This window comes from Pelophylax lessonae (assembly GCF_965119305.1).
Source record: "Pelophylax lessonae genome assembly, chromosome: 8".
Classification (NCBI taxonomy): Eukaryota; Metazoa; Chordata; class Amphibia; order Anura; family Ranidae; genus Pelophylax; species Pelophylax lessonae.
Genome location: NC_138775.1, coordinates 241,841,212 through 241,860,962, shown reverse-complemented (window position 1 = coordinate 241,860,962; position 19,751 = coordinate 241,841,212). Strand labels below are relative to the sequence as shown.

Genomic DNA, 19,751 nt, shown 5'->3' with positions numbered 1-19,751 from the left:
ACCTGCCTTTACACGCACATGAATATATATCTATAATATGAATATATATCTATATATGCACACACACAAATATACACACATGTGTGTGTGTGTGTGTGTGTGTGGATAGTGAGGGAAAGAGTCACATTTTCTTCTAAGATTTTATTGCTGTCTGCATCTGGGAGGATTTCACCTTACTTCCTGTACCAGAAACACATCAGGAAGTGAGAAAACATCCCCCTTAGGCCCTGTTCATACCTGAGCTTTTTTTAGCTCATAAAAAACACTCATTTCTGAAGTCTCAAAACGCCCAACAAACAAAATCCCATTCATTTCAATGGCCCCTGTTCCCGTATGAGCATTTTGTAGCCGAAGCAAAGCTCCTGAAGTTAAAAAAAACATGAGCTTCTCTTTTGGTCAGATGTCAATGCCTGCCTCCAAACGCAAAATCAAAAACTAAACAAAATTTGCTTTGGGTTCCCCTTAACATACACAGATTAGCCAGACCTTCATGACCACTGACAGGTAAAGTGAATACTATTGATTATCTTGTTACAATGATATCTGAAAGTCTAGGATATATTAGGCAGCAAGTAAACATGTTGTCATTGATGTGTTGAAAGCAGAAAAAATGGACACCACAGGTTGTTGTGTATGAAGCTGCATAGCCGCAGAAGGTCAGAGCTTCCATGCTGACCCATGTCCACAGCCAACAGAGTCTACAATCAGCATCAGAACTGGACTACAGAGCAATGGAAGAAGGTGGCCTGGTCTGATGAATCATGTTTTCTTTTACATAATTTGGTTACCTGAAGAGGTGGCACCAGGATGTACTATGGAAAGAAGGCAAGCCTGCGGAGGCAGTGACGTTTTGGGCAAAATTCTGCTGGGAAACCTTTGGGTAATGCTTACTTTGACATGTACCACCTATCTAAACAGTGTTGCTAACCAAGTACACCATATCATTAAAACATTATTTCCTGATGGCAGTGGCCTCTCAGCAGGATAATGCACCCTGTCACACTGCAAAAATGATTTAAGAATATTTTGAGGAACACAACAACGAGTTCAAAGTGTTTACTTGGCCTCCAAATTCTCCAGATCTCAATCCAACTGAGACTCTGTGGGATGCGCTGGAAAAACAAGTCTGATCCATGGAGGCCTCACCTCACAAGTATTTAGGGGTTCTGCCACTGACGGCTTGGTGCCACATACCAAACCTACCTTGGCTCATGCCACGAAGAGTCAGGGCTGTTTTGAAGACAATTTTAGGTGGGATGTCATAAAGACATGACTGGTGTAAAGTGCATGTAAACACAACAATTACCTTCTCCCATTTGCTCCCTTTTGGCCTGTTAAATATACCATTAAAGGGTTTTGTATGACTACTAATAATTGCAAAAAAGACATATGATACCTGTTGATCCTGCCAGAAATCCATGTATTCCTATTGGAATGAGCAGCATCCTGGCGGTGCAGGCAGTGGGAATGGGAAGTGCCCCCTCTCTTCTTTTTTCAGGTAGAGCTGTTTGGCATTTTAGTTTTTAATGACAGGGTCCTTTTAATAGATCAAATGCACAAATAGAAGACACCTGTGTGGGTCCTAACAGGTCATTGCTTTCCACATGGCATTTTCAGCCAATCGCACTCTTTCATCTGTTTCCTGAGAATATTGGAAATAGGGCAACTAATCTGGGAATTATATATATCACAGAACTAGTCCTCGTATGAAACTGCATGTACATTTATTCTGTGCGAGTGAGGGCACAGTCTAATGGTTTTGGGCCATTTTCTCTCCACTTTCCAGTTCAACTGTTTTTTTACTCACAAATCGAGTGAATCTGTAAATACCACATTATGGTTACTAGATGGAGCTGGCGATCATGATAAATAGGTAATTGCTTCTATGATCAATAGCTCCATCTAGTGGCCATAATACTGTGTTTTTCTGATTCATTCTATTTGGGAATGAATAACATTCAAGCTAGAGTGAAAATAGCCTAACAATATTAGATTTTGCCCAATTTTACACAGAACAAATGTACAGAACATGCAGTTTCACAGGACGAAGAGCTCTGCAAAATGTTTATAAATACACCCAAAATTGTATCTAAACCCAAGAATAAAAATGTAATGTGTGGTGGCTGCATTCGTTTTCTTTTTCTAGGTTTTTTGCTGATATTTTCACCTGGTGATCTTACCAGTAACACACTTTCCTAGTAACACATTGTCCTAGAGCAGGGGTGTCAAACTCAATTTCATTGCGGGGCCGCATAAGCATTATGGTTGCCCTCAAAGGGCCGGTTATATCTGTAGGATTAGATGTCCAGAGCACCCCACGTCCCCTTACACCCTTACATGAGATGTCAAGAGCCCCCACACCATCAGAAGTCAAGAGTCACCCACTTTTCCTTACATCATAATGCACATCCATTTTCCTGCTGCCAGGAATTTTCCTGCTACCATGCGGGTGGATATGGGAAGAAGTGCAGGGTCTGGAGGAGAACCAGAGGAGGGCTGGAGTCCGCTTCCAGAGTCTGCTGAATGCTGAGACCAGGGGAGTCAAAGGCAAGGTGGTGTTGCGGCTGCGCAGAGAGGTGCAGGATCTGTAGGAGGGGTTCTGCCCTCCTCTCTGCTGCGGACTGCTGAAAGGGGGGGGGGGGGTGAGCCTTTCTGCTGCTGCACAGAGGAGTGCAGGATCTGGCAAAGGATTTCTGTCCTCTCTGCTGCCAACTACAGAGACAAGGTGGGGGCAGAGACAAGGGGGGTGCCGCATCTGCAGGAGAGGTGCGAGGGCCACATGAAATAGCCTGGTGGGCCGCATTCGGCCCGCGGGCCTTGTGTTTGACACCTGTGTCCTAGAGTGACAACCCTCATACACTGTACTGTATCAATGCAGGAGTAGCGTTGTCACCCTAGGATGGGACTACAGAACACCTGCCCCTCTTTTTTACTCCATAATGTAGGAAGGTGTTCTGTAGTTCACAGGGAAAACTGAGAACAATGCTAACTGGAAATAGTCTGCACAATCAAAGAGCTCAGGAAGTTAGCAACAAGTGTTTTCTGGCAGGATCAACAGGTATTTTTTTGTACTTCATCATCAAAAATATATAACAAGACTGTTTTAATGGTATATTTAACAGAAAAAAAGGGATGCAAACAAGGCACGTTATTTGGAGTTTACATATATTGTACTTTAACCTTAAAATGAATACAGCCCTATTTATAGTTCAAAAAATCCATTGCACATTAGATAGCAATATTGTTATTTTACTTTGATACTCAGTTGGATTTATTGGACTGTATTATGATATGTTCTATGAATAAAGCCGGCACATGAAAAGGCTTCTTCCAAGAAAAATTCTGTATTCCAGCATAGATAGCGGTGACAACATGACAAATACTGACGCGTTTCGGCTTTACGCCTTCCTCATAGCATGCTATGAGGAAGACATAAAGCCGAAACGCGTCATAATTTGTCATGTTGTCACCGCTATACATGCTGTAATAAAGAATAAAGAATTTTACTTGGAAGAAGCCTTTTTGTGTGGCCGACTTTATTCATATAACATTTGGTTTGGACGTTCAGCCTGAGCACCGACACTTAGCTCTTTATCTTCTCACAGTGCGGTGGAGCTAGGGGGAGTTGTTGTTTATATTGTATTATGATAGCTTAAAAAAGTTGTACAGTGTGTACAAAAAATATTTTTTGATGTGTAATGGTTTATGTTACATGATCATCATTTATGGTCATAGAACCCTAAAGAGGAACTTTTTTTTTTTTTTTTAAATCAGCAGCTACAAATACTGTAGCTAATGACTTTTAAAAACCAGGTACATGATAGTGCCTCAGGTCCAGCACTATCTTCCCACAAACGGTTCTTCTTACCATTGGTCCCCAGTGTTGCCATCTTGGATATGGGAGGCGGCTATGGCCTCCTGGGGATCCCCAGCCAGCACCCCAATGCAAAGGTGCATGCTCATGCTGCGCTTTGTGAATGGTCCTGCAGCCTCCTGGGACATGTGATGTGTCTCAATAGGCTGCGGGAGGAGAGGGGGTGGGGCAAGGGGGCCATTCTCATCTAAGTGAGGATTGCAATAGTGGGAGCGGGTACCAATAATAACCAGTACCTGCTCTATCCAAAAGAAAAATCCTGTAACTCAGTTGCAGGCTGAAGAGAGAGCGAACCAGCTGGACTTTACTTTTTGTGTGAAGTTCCTATTTAACCAATTTAAATGACAAATTGAATATATCTATTCTATTTATACACAGACCAACAAAAATAGACACTTTCATGTCAAAATGAAAAGAGATCCCTGCAAAGCAATTTAAATTATTTACAGTGAAGAAAAAACCCCACAAAATAACTGACTTGCACAGTTATTACAACATTTTAAATAGTATATTGTAGTAACCAGAAGGGAGCAAATAAGAAAGGCTTGGATTTCGTTCATTCCTGCTGAATCTGCCAAAATTTGAGCATTGGTGGCCCTGTCAGCACCATCCGGCTCAACACACTTTGAAAGAATAAAAGGTGCCAAGGGAAAATTGTCAGCTGAACCAAGACAGCATCCAATCAGATGTAGTTACTGTTCAGGTATTTAGACCCACTTCCACATCATATGGGGAGACCCCTCATGCTCCTTCTGTCTGGTCGCTCTCCCTCCGATTGTTTTATCTATTTTCTAAAGTACAGCCAGAGCTACGGGCATAGTTTGTAGACTGTGTAAGTAGTAGGGAGTATGCAAATGGATTTTGATTGAACCCGCTATTTCCACTCAGAAATATCGCTTTTAATGAATTAAGCTCCTGAAGAAGCGCGGCCCGCGCGAAACATGATGGGCTGAATCCCAAAAAAAGTGGATATTATCACCCCTCTGTTGGTCTTCCATGGGTAGTCCATATTAGGATGTTGTATCTGTAGGCTATATACACACTAATCTACATGGTTGTTTATACCTTTCATTTGGGATTGACAGAGTTGTATAAAGTACTCGAAACCCATACTTGAGTAAAAATACAAGTGCTTGATCAAAAAGTGACTTGAGTAGAAGTACTAAAGTATTCAAAATTTTTTGTACTTAAGTATTGCAAGTAGTTTTTTTAAAAAATTTTGCTACTCAAGTACTGAAAGTAAAAGTACCAGTAGTTTTGAAAAAAAATTGCTACTCAAGTACTGAAAGTAAAAGTACAAGTACTGTGTTATGTAGTTATTAAAGAAAGAAGTCAAAAGTTTGAACATCATATTGTTTTTTATTATTTCAAATGCAGCTTTTATTTATACATACAGTAGCATTTATTTTCGTATGCGCTGATAATACACATGTTTTGAGCTTCATGAAACCTGCCATCTACTGTTCTGGCAGTGGTAATTTCTATAATAGTAACGAGTAACTATGCAGTACAAAAAAAAAATATCGGAGTAGAAGTATTGAAATCATCAAAAAATGTAGTGAAGTAAAAGTGGAAGTAGGAGAAAAAAATTCTACTCTAGGAAAGTACAGATAACGCCTTTCGGTACTTAAGTACAGTAGTGAAGTAGTTCTACTTAGTTACTATACATCTCTGGGGATTGATGATACATTTAGTGTTGGAAGACTGTTACATGTCTAGTATATTGTTATAAAAAGTTTTTAAATGAGACATATTGTATGTTCAATAAAATATTTATCTTTTATACAAACTAGCTTTTGAGAGTTGTTGTGCTATTAAAGTCCATTTTTTCCTATCCCCCAATCTACACCAACTCTTTAGAAAGCTGCCTTGTGACTGAATACAACAGTGCAGTGCAGATTCATTAATCCATGTTTTTTGGCATGGATTGGATATTTGGGGGATTTCTTTTGTTCAGCCCTGTGGTATTATGCCTTTCATTAGAGTGTGCATACACTTTAGGGTGTCCATATATATAGGATGACACTCCCAATTTGACTGTTTTTGGATGCTTCAGCCAATTATCTATCGTCTATGAAGCATCAGTAGAAATAAATAGTCAAAGTTAATCTAGGGAATAGTGAATGGATTGATTAGGACACTTTGGTTGCTGTCTGTGGGGCATCTCCTTCACCCCACCCCATAGGTGCTTTCATTGGGCGATCATTTGTGTTTATTGCACTGGTTGGCATAGAGAGATGTTTGTGGTTGGGTTGTGCCTCAACATTCAACCACCCTTTAGTGTTTATGGTTTGTTCCCACTAATGACATCAGCAGAGTGATGCTTTGCTTTGGACAAAAAATGTCATAAAGCCACCCTTTAGTAGTTGGGGCATTGTCAGACAAGGGAAGTGCTGCACCAATACACCGGGGCATAGGCACAAGGTGGAGGGCAGTTATATAATCCCTTCTATGCTAAACAGGTCTGCAACATAAAGATAATTAACTGGCTTCAATTCATTTACATACCTTTGACCAGGAGCTTTCCTTACTCAGAAGGTCAGCGTAGAAGTATGCCATCTTCCATTGCTGCTTGTAGGTAAAGCACCACATCAGCTGCCAGTAACACATATGATGGAACTGCTTCCAGGTCTGCTGGGCTTCACAGCACTCCTCAAACCTCTGGATGGCCTGCAGAGAATAGAAGCAAATGTACTATGTCAGGGTCATCTTTAATATGGATTGGATCCAAGGCAAACATTTTCTTGGGCCCTCCCAAATCCACGTATCAACTATTTTCAGGCAGAGCGGGCTCAAGGAGCAGCTGCTTTCGGCCGCACAACAATGACTGGGCCCGGGGCAGCTGCCCCTTTTGCCCTGCGTTAAAGATGGCCATGTACTACTGTATGCAAGTAGGCAACACACACTTCTAATGCTAAACCTCTACGACAAAGTATGAAGGGGAACAGACCAGGCTGCAGAGGAAACGACTAGATGATACTGGACATTCTCCAGCCACAAAATGAGGCGGACACTACATGATTTGCAGCAGCTTCTGATGCACACTGTGAGATGTTTACAGTCTGCAGTGAAATCAGAATAGGCAACTTCAGTCTAGAAGAAGCCTGTACAGCTGTGCAAGGTAAGTCTGGAGTTCAGCATTAAACCATTTTGGTAAAACATGAACAATACTAACTAAAGTTTGGAAAATGCTGAACAGAAATCAAATGTGATTTTACATCTGAGGGCAAGGAAAGCCATATTTTTGGATGCCATGGGGTACTGCTCATTGCATATTGTTCTAACCCTGGTAAATATATATGTTTAGTCTATTTTCTTACAGCATCAATGTTCCCTTTAATTTCTTCTATTCTTCCAGCAAAGAAAAGGAAAATGGAACCCTGGAAAGACATATACAAGAAAAAAAAAAGTTTTAGCTATGAGCACAAACAGTTCTGGAAAAGCCATTGAAAGACAAAGCCATACTATTTGCTTTCTGTAAATAAAACGATATGAACAGATGAAGATAATAGAAATCCACCAGATATTGATGTGGAAACTAAACTACTTTTGAGTTAATAATACATTTTACATTTTGATTTTGTTTATAATTAATATGCTTTAAACTGTTTTATATTTTGCAGTGTACTGTATATAAAAGCTTTTAAGTCTTTTTTATTAAAATACAGGGTGCATCCATGTCCCCAATATCACAGACAGACAACTATAGAATTTCTAAAAAAAACAAAAAAACGCACAACAGAAGCTGTTTTACACTGTCTGAAAGTGTAATTCTGTATGAGGAGTGGGTGTAGTGTCACTCCTCTGATGATTTAGCTGAGTGTCTAATTTGAGCTACAGCTATTCAGCTCTGTAAACAATGTTTTTTGTCCTTTTCAAAAAGCATAAAATGCATAAAAAGTAGAAATGGTGAATTTTTAAAAAAAAAATTTTCTGAGTTCTGACAAAAAAGGAAAACAGTACATAAGAATTGTGAACAAAAGAACAAAAAAAACAAAATAATTGGAATTATTGCATAATATGGTGATGTGGTGTATTCAGAAGAAGTTAGGAAACATCAATGCTTACTATGCAGGGTTATGGCAGTAAACGAGAAGAGCAAGAATTGGGGGGGGGGGGGGGCTGATCTCCTCACTGGGATCCCTGATTGTTTTTTAAGCAACTGAGCTGACCTTTTGACAGCAAATTAAACTGAACTCAAACCTTTTCATATATTCATTAATGAGCACAACAGACATATTAATATTTAATAGCAGCTCAGCTGGGCACTTTTTGCAATTCAAAGAATATGTTAAATGCAACAAACAGTACTTCCTATACTGATACTGTCAATGTAAAATAAAACACTCATGCAAGGGAAGTACAGTGGGGGAAACAATTATTTGATCCCCTGCAGATTTTGGAAGTTTGTCCAAAAGAAAGAAATGAAGGGTCTATAATTTTTATCATAGGTATATTTTACATGATAGAGACAGAATCAAACCAAAAATCCAGAGAAAACACATGATACAAATGTTATAAATTCAGTTGCAGTTCAGTGAGTAAAATAAGTATTTGATTCCCAAGCAAAACATGACTTAGTACTTGGTAAATAAATCCTTGTTGGCAAGCACAGAGACTTTCTCCTGGGCCTTTGCCCACACGCCACTTCCACCCGGGATACTAAGGACTGTAGGACCACCGTCAGCGCAACCATGGGAAGCTGGGGTTCGGAGGGACCTCCCACCCCCATGAGGGGGTCAGTGGGGGAGATGTGACCCTGAGGCTCCATAAGGAAACGAAGACCTTGCAGTACAAAAACTATCTTTTGGCACCACTAAAGGATCCCCCCAAATTTCAGGGTATCTATCAGCAGAGAGAGAGATAACAGGGACCCCCAAGGACTCACCCTACCAACCGAAGGAGCGCCGAGAATTCGGACCCAGCAACACCATGGACGGGCACAGGAAGAGGAAACTGAGGATGAAAGGATGAAGAGGAAGGGCACCCCCACGAGGCTTCAGTCTCCTCTAGCATCTCCCAGACTAAGGGAAAATGGCCGCTGTGAGATCATCAGGCTACACAAACATGGCCGCCAGCCGGAGACCAGCCAAACCAAGGGAAAATGGCTGCTGTGATATCATTAGACTTCTCCAACATGGCTGCCGGCAGCTACAGACGCTGAAGCATGCTGACAGAATCTTCCCTGCACCCTCTGCAAGGGACCCCCCCCCCAAAGGTACTGCACCAGACAGGGCATATGTTAGGGGAGACTCCGCTATTGTCAGGGTGCCAGGAAACCAGACCACACGGGGATGCAGGTAAAATAAGCAGTTTATTGAAGAAAACAATAATCGCACAGCAAGAGTGAGGAAGAGAGAGCAGGAACAAGCTAGGGGTCAAGCCCAGGAGCAGGTAGTCATCCAAGGCGGGGTCAGTTCCAGAAGTGGGTAGTCTGCCGATGCCGGGTCGTCTGCCAGGAGAGTCTTCAGCCAAGCCAGGTCATACACAAAGGAACAAAAATGAACAGAAGACTGCTAGCAGAGATGCACCTTGGAGCACAAACAAAAGGGCAACCCAACAGGTGATAGATATAGTCAGGTGTGCAGCATCATCAATGTGCGACGCCCAGGCAGCAGCAAGTGATGATGCAATTAGAGTCTATAGGAGGCAGCAGTCTGCACATGTCCAAGATGGCTGCCAACAGGATGGCAAGGTAAGACCCTGACAGCTGTGCACTGGTGTGTGCACTGGGACTCCCCTGCACTACACCCACACAGCAACCAGTAGGGCATGCACCTAGGGGTCTCCTACGCTGTGACCCCTTCATATTACCAGGGCAGGATCCATGCTATCCCAGGACCCTTACAGAGAGGGGGAAGACTCCAGGGGTCTCTGCTGCATCCTCTGCCCTGGGACCCTCACCAGCCTCCAGGTTCAGACAGAGGGGAAAAGGGAGTGGGGGAAGCCCAGCTCACTGAGGGATTTTAGAATGGGAGGAGGGAACCTGCAGGCAGGTCTGACCGTCCCTGGAGGTTTTACTTACCCTTCCATGGTGTGGGAAATGCTCCAGACAGAACTCCTCGCTACCGAAGTAGGGGAGCTTTCAGTCAAGGGACCACTGCGACTCGGACCAACGCCAGGTCGTATGTGACCCTGCGAGAAGTTTAACTCATGGGCCATCCTCTGTCCGTGAGGCTATATCATGGCCAACCAAGCGCATAGCTGCGGTCTGCACGCACTCGCTGGCTGGGTTGGGGGGGCCACTGGATCTAGATTATCCAGCCCGTCGCCGAGCCTGGCAGTTGATTGTAGATCTCCCAAGGGAAAAAACAAAAAAGATGTAAGGAAGGAGAAAAAATTGCTAGGACCAGAGATCCCAGCCGGGAGCCTAGGCCCTTACTCCTGACTTGACAGATTAAAACTGATTACCTAGAGCTGAGAGAGCGGTTATATGTCCCAGCTGATGACGTCCCATGGGTGAAGCCAGGTGTTTTTTTGTTCTGCCTAGTCCTACTCCTTGAGGAGGCAATAAAACCCAGTTGTTATGATTTATGGAGCGCTGTGTCCTTCGATGAACAAATGAGAAATATGTATATTTTTGGTTACATAGTTACTCAGGTCGAAACAAGACACAAGTCTGGCTCAACCAATAAAAAACAAAAAAACAGTAAAGAAAACCCAACTATACAATCCCATATACACAATCCTGTACCCTCAGTTAATCCAGAGGAAGGTGAAAAAACCCCAGCAAAGCATGATCCAATTTGCTATAGCAAGGGGAAAAAAAATTCCTTCCTGATCCCCTGAAAGGCAATCGGATATTCCCTGGATCAACTTTACCTATAAATGTTAGTACCCATTTATATTATGTACACCTAGGAAAGAATCCAGGCCTTTTTTAAAGCAATCTAGTGAGCTAGTCAGAACCACCTTTGGAGGGAGTCTATTCCACATTTTCACAGCTCTTACGGTGAAGAAACATTTCCATATTTGGAGATGAAATCTGTTTTCCTCTAGACGCAAAGAGTGCCCCCTAGTCCAACCACGACACTACCTACCTGGAGTTTGATTGTTCTCTCTGTGCCTGCGTGAGTTTCCTCCGGGTACTCCGGGTTTCCTCCCACACTCCAAAGACATGCTGGTATGTTTAATTGGCATCTATCTAAATTGGTCCATTTGTATGTATAAATGTGAGTTAGGGACCTTAGATTGTAAGCTCCTCGAGGGCAGGGACTGATGTGAATGTACAATATATGTGTAAGGCGCTGTGTAATTGAGAGCGCTATATAACTTGTAATAAATAAATAAAACTAAATTTAGTGTCCTCAGCACCCCTGTTTACATTACAGGCCCCTACTTACATTCAAAACAGAACCCATGCCAGAGGAACTAAACCTCTAAATCTACATTATTATTCTGCACAATTAGGCTGAACTTCCCTTACCTTGGGATAGCGTTTGAGATATGGGTGTAGCAGATTCTCTGCTTCCTCAACATTTCCTTTACCAGTACCTGGATGCAGAAAACAGAAATACATTGTAGTATAATTAGAAGAAATACAGACATAGGTAGGAACCAGGCCTGACACCCTAGCAAACCTAACATTTGCCAGAAGGACTGGGTTGCCTGTGTGTAGGAGCACTAACCACCTTCCTGGTCTACTGATCCCTACACTTCAGGGTGTGGAGCACATATGCATCTTCCCTCTGCCTTCCACAATGCTGTGCCAGTGCCTCCAAGACCCTATGCTTGAGTGCTCTAACCTGGGGGTCGTAACTTTCAGAAAGTTGATATTAGTTTGGGGGCTGTAGTTGTGGATCATGGGAGGTGGGCAAGCTGCAAGCACTCTATGGTGTTTTCTGTACACTGTAATAAAGTGAACCTGAACTTTGCCCAAATTGGACAAAGCAACAAGCTTGTGTGAAAGTCGACTCCATAGCATGTTATATTTACCATCGTTCGTTTCCCTGCCGCTTCATTCACTGCTGAAGAAAAAGTCCTGTGTAAGTTCCAAGTCAATCCCAGTCATAGATATGTCACATAATAGTCACATTAACCCAGTACAGGGAATTCCTCTTTACTGCTTGGAGTGAATGGAGCGGTGAGGGCGGGAAGGAAAATTGAGTAAATGCAGATGGGGACTGGGCACAGCTTCATTTTCTATGTTATTTTGCCAGCTGTAGGTATATTACTGAAATACTTTGCATAGCTTCTGCCTAAACTGGCATGAGAACAAGTATGCTTACTTCTGGATGCCGTGGTAAGTGCAGGGTAGACATTAGAGTGTAAGCTCCTTTTGGGTTTACTTATACGCTATAACGTGCCTTGTAATATGCTGGTATTAAACAATTTATTCTGTGAAGTGCACTCACCTAATACAAAGCTCAGGAAGGTGTGATAGCAAAGAAGCAGAAGAGTGCAGAGCAAGGCCCTGAAACTGTGATCTGCTGCCCCCTCTTGAAGCTGCATCAGCCCGTAATCCTGCGGGAATTTAAATATCATTAAGCATTAATAACAGTGTCCTAACTGTTGCCTGGAAGCATGAAATAATGTATTAAATAAACTATCCAATCAAGCTTGGAAGGCAAACTTTGTAAAGCAAACAGGGAACTAAATATTACAATTTAAAATCCAATTAAAATTCTGCAGATGGATCAATGGGAAGAGGCCCTGGAAACTGTTTGTGCTCATTCAATGTTTAACAGAGAATGTCTCAGCTTTATATACTACTTAGGACTCACCGTGCCCTGCTTAAACTCCATTCTATGGGTCTACGCCAAAACTCTTTATGTAGTAGGTGTTAGAGGGAAGTAGGTCCCTTGATTCATCTGATATGGAGATGTCCAAAGCTCCACAACTATTGGGATACAGTAGTTGCAATGATCAATATTGCACTGCAGGTCTCAATTCCAGTGGAACCTAAACAATGTATTTTGGGTATACTTGATATCGGTATTCAGGATACATTTTTTTTACCGGAGGTGGCAGCTAAGGCTTGTTTTCAGGCCGGCAGACTTATACTTTTACATTGGATCTCACCAGACCCTCCTAAATCTAAAATGTGGCTTGAACAGATGGGCACCATGTTGTGGTTTGAAAAACTTATATACCAGCACAGGTGCAGCCCCTTCAAATTCGAGAAGGTATGGGGGAGCTGGTTGGCTACTCCAGGTTTAGCTCCAACTGACTTAATTATAGAGAGAATACTCCTCGGAGGGGACAAAGGGAAACATACCTGCATATTTGGTGGGCCATTCTGTGTTGAGGTCCAAGACATTATAGTAGAGGTCATACAACATTAGTTAGGTAATGACCCTCTTCCTGTAGTATTCCATGCTACTCATCTGCCAGTTGGTAAATACAAATGATCAGTGATACCCCACCTCCCTAATGCTGGCAAGAGTCTGAAACCCCTGCATTGGAAATACTCTGGAGCCCCCACAGTGAGAGTGAGTGTGGCTCCTTAGTGTACAGGAAATCCAGTTAGCAAAGGAGTGGCGGTATCAATGTGATGATAAATACTTTCAGATTATGAGACCTGGGCGTTGTGGATTAAAGTAGAGGCAAAACTTTCTTTTTCATTTTGGATAGAGCAAGGGAGGGTTATAACCCCTGTGAGATTTTTTTCCCCCCCCCACCTGTGTCCTATTGCGGAGATTTCCCTTCACTTCCTGTCCCATAGCCAAACAGGAAGGAGCGGAAAACCCTGCTAATTTAACCGGTTGCCGACCGCCGCAAGTACATATACTGCGGCGGTCAGCCCCGGCCAGGCAAAGTGACGTACCGGTATGTCACTAGCCTGTCACTGGCTTGTGAGCCAATAGCGGGCGAGCGCGCGCCCGCTGAGGCGCGCGCCCGCCCCGGCTCCTTCCCAGACAAGTCAGTGCGTGTGACCGGCGGACCCGATGTCCGCCGGTCACTCGCTATCGTTCGCCGGGAAGGGAGAAAGGCAGGCGGCTAGTGTAAACAAGCTGCCTGTCATTCTCCCCTGTGTAAAAATGGAAATCAGACGGTTCTACTATGTAGGACCGTTGAGCTCTGTTTTTACACTAGTAGCCATGTCCCATCACAGTTAGAAACACGCCCCTAGGACACACTTAACCCCTCCCTCTCCAATACAGTTAACCCCTTCCCTGCCAGTGTCATTTTTGCAGTAACAGTGCATATGTATAGCACGGATTACTGCAGTAATGTCACTGGTAACCCCAAAAGTGTCAAAAATGTCAGTCAAGGGTCCGATCTGTCCGCCGCAATGTCGCAGTCCTGCAAAAAAAAAAAATTCGCAGATCGCCGCCATTACGCGTTAAAAAAAAAAACACCAAAAATGACAAAAATCTTTCCCTTTGTTAGTAAACGCGATAACTTTTGCGCAAACCAATCAAAATATGCTTTTTGCGATTTTTTTTACCAAACATATGTAGCATAAAACAAATTGGCTAAAAATGTTAAAAAATTTTGATTTTTACATTTTTTTGGGGGAATTTCATATAAAAAAAAAATGTGAAAAATATTGTTATTTTTGCAAAATTGACACTCTTTTTTTGTTTATAGCGCATGATCACAAAATCGCACAGTTGATCAAATACCACCAAAAGAAAGCTCTGTTTGTGGGAAAAAAAGGACGTCAAATTCGTTTAGGTACAGCGTCACACGACCGCGCAATTGTCCGTTAAAGTCACGCAGTGCCGAATCGCAAAATAGGCCCTGGTCAGGAAGGGGGTAAAATCTTCCGGGGCTTAAGTGGTTAAGGGAAGGTTTTCCCTCTATCACTTTTCTGGGGACAACCCAAAATTTGGGATTTTCTTTCACTTTCACTTTCAATGATAATGGTAAACAGGACAAATAGAGAGAGTGAATCTCCCTAACAAGGGGAACAGACAGAAATAAAAACTGATAAGCGTTCTAATCCCACTCTACTCTATCCAAAACCAAAAAAATAGAAGTTTTGTCTTTAGTTCTACTTTAACTTCACTACCTCTGACAAATATGAGCAGTTTATGGTGTAAGTCTTTTTTATAGATGTGAATTGTGATATGAACATCCCATTTCCTTTTTTCTTTTTATTACAACAAATTTCATGATACTCCACAGGGAACTAAATGCAATGTTTTCAATGTTCTTTGTGTTGTTTTTCCTCCCGCCCTAGGCGTGGAAGGATTTTCTATGGTTTGAGTTCTTTCCTCTTTTTTTTTTTTTCTTGTCCCTTTTCTCCTCTCTCTCTTGTTTTTCTTCCTACTCAGGCTCCATACTTTTTCGGTCTCTTATGGGCTCGGGAAGTTCAGGTATTAGACCTCTATTTGGGTCTTTATTATTGTTGATTATTTTTTCTTTTTGAATAAGCCCTCTACAATACAGGGTTATAAATGTTCTTGTACTACAGACTATGTGGTATGTTTTGCTCTTGCTTAGATGTCACCTCATTGGGATTAGCTTGTAATTTTGGTCATTTAAATTGTATTGGAACCTGTTGGGGTTTTTTTTTTTTTATGGAATGTATCATTGTGTCTTCTATCTATATGACCATAAAAAAAGATTTAAAAAAAAAAGAAAAGTCTGCAGATAAATAAATATGGCACCTGAGTTAATGGGCTGGGAACATGCGTACACAAGAGTACCTCTGTTTTAGGCAAAAGAATATTTGCATATGCAGAATTCACCAAATATTGTCCTTTTCTGAAATTTTCTGTGCTGCTCAAAGGGCTTAACTCCACTGACAGCATATAGGGTGGATTTCATTCGTGTTTTGCCCCAATGCAGGGGCGTAACTACAGGGGTTGCAGGGGTTGCAATCGCTACCGGGCCCCATGCTCCAGGGGGCCCGGTAGCAAACCAGTGGGTGAACTTCTAGGATCTCAAAGGTCACACTTGCGACCGGGCCCTGGCATTTCACCACTGTGGGGAGGCCCCAAGATTGCAGGAAGGGGGCCCACTGCAGAACTTGTGAAAGGATCCTGATGCGGGATCATAATAAAAGGCCATGCAATGAGATTAAGAGCCAGGGGTCTGGGGGGCCCTTCATGGTTTCTTGCATCGGGGCCCTGAAGGTTCTAGTTATGCCTCTGCCCCAATGTGTAGGTATTCTGGGTTTCAGACATTCATCCCTGAAGGCATACGGCCCTAAACTTGAGCACCACTCAGTACAGTGTTTAGTCCCATCCAGCATATTTTAGCCTGCGATTGCATAGGCTGCAAGCAGTGGGGCTGGATGCTGCACCTTTGCCTACTGGGCACACTACATTTCTTGGATTGCATGCAGAGCAGCTAAATGCCTCATGTGCAATGGACCTAATTCGGTAAATGTTTTATTGGAACATTGTAAAAGTTTGTTTGTTCATCGTTTAAATAAAATTCACATACCCAGAAGAGGAAATGGATTCAAAAAATATTCAGTAACTTCTATGTGAAATGTCACTTCTCAACATATAGGTTACTAAAAGTATTGTACAAATGTCTATTAAGAATTGTCTGGTTTTAGCTGGAGTCCCTCCTTAAAGGACATCTAAATCCAAGAACCAAAAAATATAATACAATATACATATCAGGCATTAGATGCAGAGGCTGCATTTGTTTTCACTTTACAGACTACAAAAAAAAATAAATAAAACTAACATTCACCTTGATGCCCAGTCTATGCCCACAGTTTGGTCCCATTAGCGGTGGGCTGGTCTGAGAACATCAAGACACCTATAAACTATCTTTCATCACATTCCTTTGTTGAAATGAAAATATAATTGTAAACAACTATTCATAGTTTTTGTATTGATAACTTTTACCTTTGGGCTACGTTCACATGTGGGCATAGCGGATCGCGGGCAGAATCACTGCGATTCTGCCTGCGATCTGGAAATCATTGCAAATCACGGGACGCCTGTGCGATGCCCGTGATTTGCAATGGCACCCCAAACGCTGTGCGATGTTGCCACGATTTGCACCTGCCGAATCGCTGTAACATCACGCAAACAGAATCGCTGGAAGCATGACGCACAAAAGAAGCTCTTTTACCTTTTTTGGGCTTCATGCATCCCGCGATTCTGTTTGCGCAATGTTACCGCGATTCGGCAGGTGGAAATCGCGGCAACACTGCACAGCGTTTGGGGTGCCATTGCAAATCATGGGCATCGCACAGGCGTCCAGCGATTTGCAATGATTTCCGGATCGCGGGCAGAATCGCAGTGATTCTGCCCACGATCCGCTACGCCCATATGTGAACGTAGCCTTAATAAAAAAATTAATGTTAAAAAAATAAATAAAAATAAACAAACAAGAGTACACAGACCAAGTACAATAAAATTACTTTAATCAGCTTACAATCAAATAGTAATAAAATGCACTCACAATGGTTAAGAATGAGCGGTGCTTATCTGTGGCCCAAATAGCAGTCCTATTGGGGTCACAGATAAGTGCTGCTCATTCTTATCCATTGAAAGTGCATTTTATTACTATTAAGCTGATTAAAGTAACTTTGTTGCATTGGGTCAGGGCGCTCTTGCTGGTTTTATTTTGATTATACTATTGTTGGTTGTTTTTTAGCCATTATGCAGAGCTGCAAAATTTGTGTGCTGTATCACCTAACAGAATCCTTTTATTCTTCTGCCTTTATACTAATGTTGCATTTTATTGTGCGCCTGATGATTTATTTCACACTGTAAGGACATTTTTAATGAGTACAGTAAATACCTGATAGTCTTCCCAGAAATGCAGTATTCTTGTCATTTCCTGTGAGCTGAACTGAATGTTATTTTCCTTCTGTAAACTACCTATCCCCCCCTCTTCTATGTAATAGAGAAAAAGAGCGGAAGACAAGTTTAAAGTCCAGCCTGGGTGATATCCACGCCTGCCTCCATAGATACAGTGGGGAGAGTGAGGGTGGCCACCAAAGACCAAGTGTTTTATTGGGTAAGATTACCAGGTGAAAATTTGCACCCCCAAAATTGCTCCTCTGCTTTTCACACATCCTGAAACAATTGAATGCAGACTTTTGAAACATGAGGCAACATTTTCAAAACAGAACAAAATGTATTGGGCACCAAAGTTTTTTTACGTAAATTGTTAGGCAGGGTCAATTAGGTTGTTTTGCATGCTGGCTGGTAAGTGTGCTGGGAAATATTTGTTTGTGACATGCGTTGCCCTTCCACGTGCACCTTACTGCAAAGGCTCGTTACAGGTTGGGGTGGTTGTTAAGTAACACAGAGTACAGGGGTCTGAAGTAAGGTGTTGATGTCAGGAAAATGTACACAGTGCAAGGGTCAGAAGAAATAATGCATAGATTGCAGGGGTCAGGGAAAAGTAACACAGATTTCAGAGATTAGGAGTAACTAACATATAGATCAAAGGAGTCAGAAGTAATGCAGACCACCCCTATATCTCCTCCAGCCCTGTGAGCACCTCCAGCAGCCATGGTTTGCTATAATCGGCGGGACCGGGACACCTATGAAGATTTTGTATTTGACCAGATATGTACCGTAAATTCTAACATTTTTAATAAACTGCCCACTAGATGGCGCTTTTTCCTTTCTATACACACACACACACAAACACACACACACAGGAGCAGTGAGGGAAATTACATGCGATTCGGACAGGAATCACACCCCATTCCTGTTTAAATCACATGTGATTGTTTGCAGTGCGATTTGCGCCCATTCATTTTGGATAGACGCAAATTGTACAGCAAGGATCGGTTTCGGTATCAGGAACATTTGCATGAGTACCGATAGTCATGCAAATGCTTGGTATCGGCACCGATGCCGATACAGGTATTGGTGCACCCCTAGTAAATAATACATGAAGTGTAGAGGTCAGGAGTAAGTAATGCACAGGCAGCAGTGACCAGGAGTAACTAATACATGGAAACAGAGATCAGAAGTAAGTAACATGCAGAAAGCAGAGGTCAGGAGCAAGTAACCCAGAGACAGCAGAGGTCAGGAGCAAGTAACACAGAGTGCAAGGGGTCAGGAGTAAGTAACGCATAAAAGAGCAGAGGTCAGGTCAGGTGTAAGGCACAGAGAGCAGAGGTCAGGAGTAAGTAACACAAGGAGTGTAGAGGTAATGAGTAAGTAACACACGGAGAGCAGACATCTGGAGTAAGTAATGCTCCAAGAACAGAGGTCAGGTGTAAGGCACAGAGAGCAGAGGTCAGGAGTAAGTAACACAAGAAGTGTATAGGTAATGAGTAAGTAACACACGGAGAGCAGACATCTGGAATAAGTAATGCTCCAAGAACAGAGGTCAGGTGTAAGGCACAGAGAGCAGAGGTCAGGAGTAAGTAACACAAGGAGTGCAGAGGTAATGAGTGAGTAACACATGGAGAGCAGACATCTGGAGTAAGTAATGCTCCAAGAACAGAGGTCAGGTGTAAGGCACAGAGAGCAGAGGTCAGGAGTAAGTAACACAAGGAGTGTAGAGGTAATGAGTAAGTAACACACGGAGAGCAGACATCTGGAATAAGTAATGCTCCAAGAACAGAGGTCAGGTGTAAGGCACAGAGAGCAGAGGTCAGGAGTAAGTAACACAAGGAGTGCAGAGGTAATGAGTGAGTAACACATGGAGAGCAGACATCTGGAGTAAGTGATGCTCCAAGAGCCGAGGTCAGGTGTAAGTAATGTACAGAAAGCAGAGATCAGGAGCAAGTAGCACAGAGAGAACACAGATCAGGAGCAAGTAGCGTAGAGTGCAGGGGGTCAGGAACAAATAACGCACAAAGTGCAGAGGTCAGGTCAGGAGCAAGTAAGGCACAGTGACAGTTTGCAGGGTAATAACTGCATGTACAGAATATTTAAAATATAATGTACCTCATCCTTGGTGGCTTACTGGTTTCCCATGTGTAATTCCCAGCATCCTTCTTATACCTTCCCTCTCTATTTCAGGCACCCGGCATCTTCCCCAGCAGCCTGGC

General features: G+C 42.6%; 1 protein-coding gene across 1 annotated transcript in view; it reads right to left on the bottom strand.

Annotated features, from left to right (window-relative positions):
• Positions 1 to 19,751, bottom strand: part of TTC39A (tetratricopeptide repeat domain 39A) — a 144,712-nt gene that overhangs the window by 38,964 nt on the left and 85,997 nt on the right. The window contains exons 9-12 of the mRNA XM_082265735.1: positions 12,229 to 12,337; positions 11,301 to 11,368; positions 7,195 to 7,254; positions 6,383 to 6,544 (exon numbers count right to left, since the gene is read on the bottom strand). Of these exons, the coding sequence (XP_082121861.1) occupies positions 6,383 to 6,544; positions 7,195 to 7,254; positions 11,301 to 11,368; positions 12,229 to 12,337 (399 nt within the window). The remainder of the gene's footprint in view (positions 1 to 6,382; positions 6,545 to 7,194; positions 7,255 to 11,300; positions 11,369 to 12,228; positions 12,338 to 19,751) is intronic.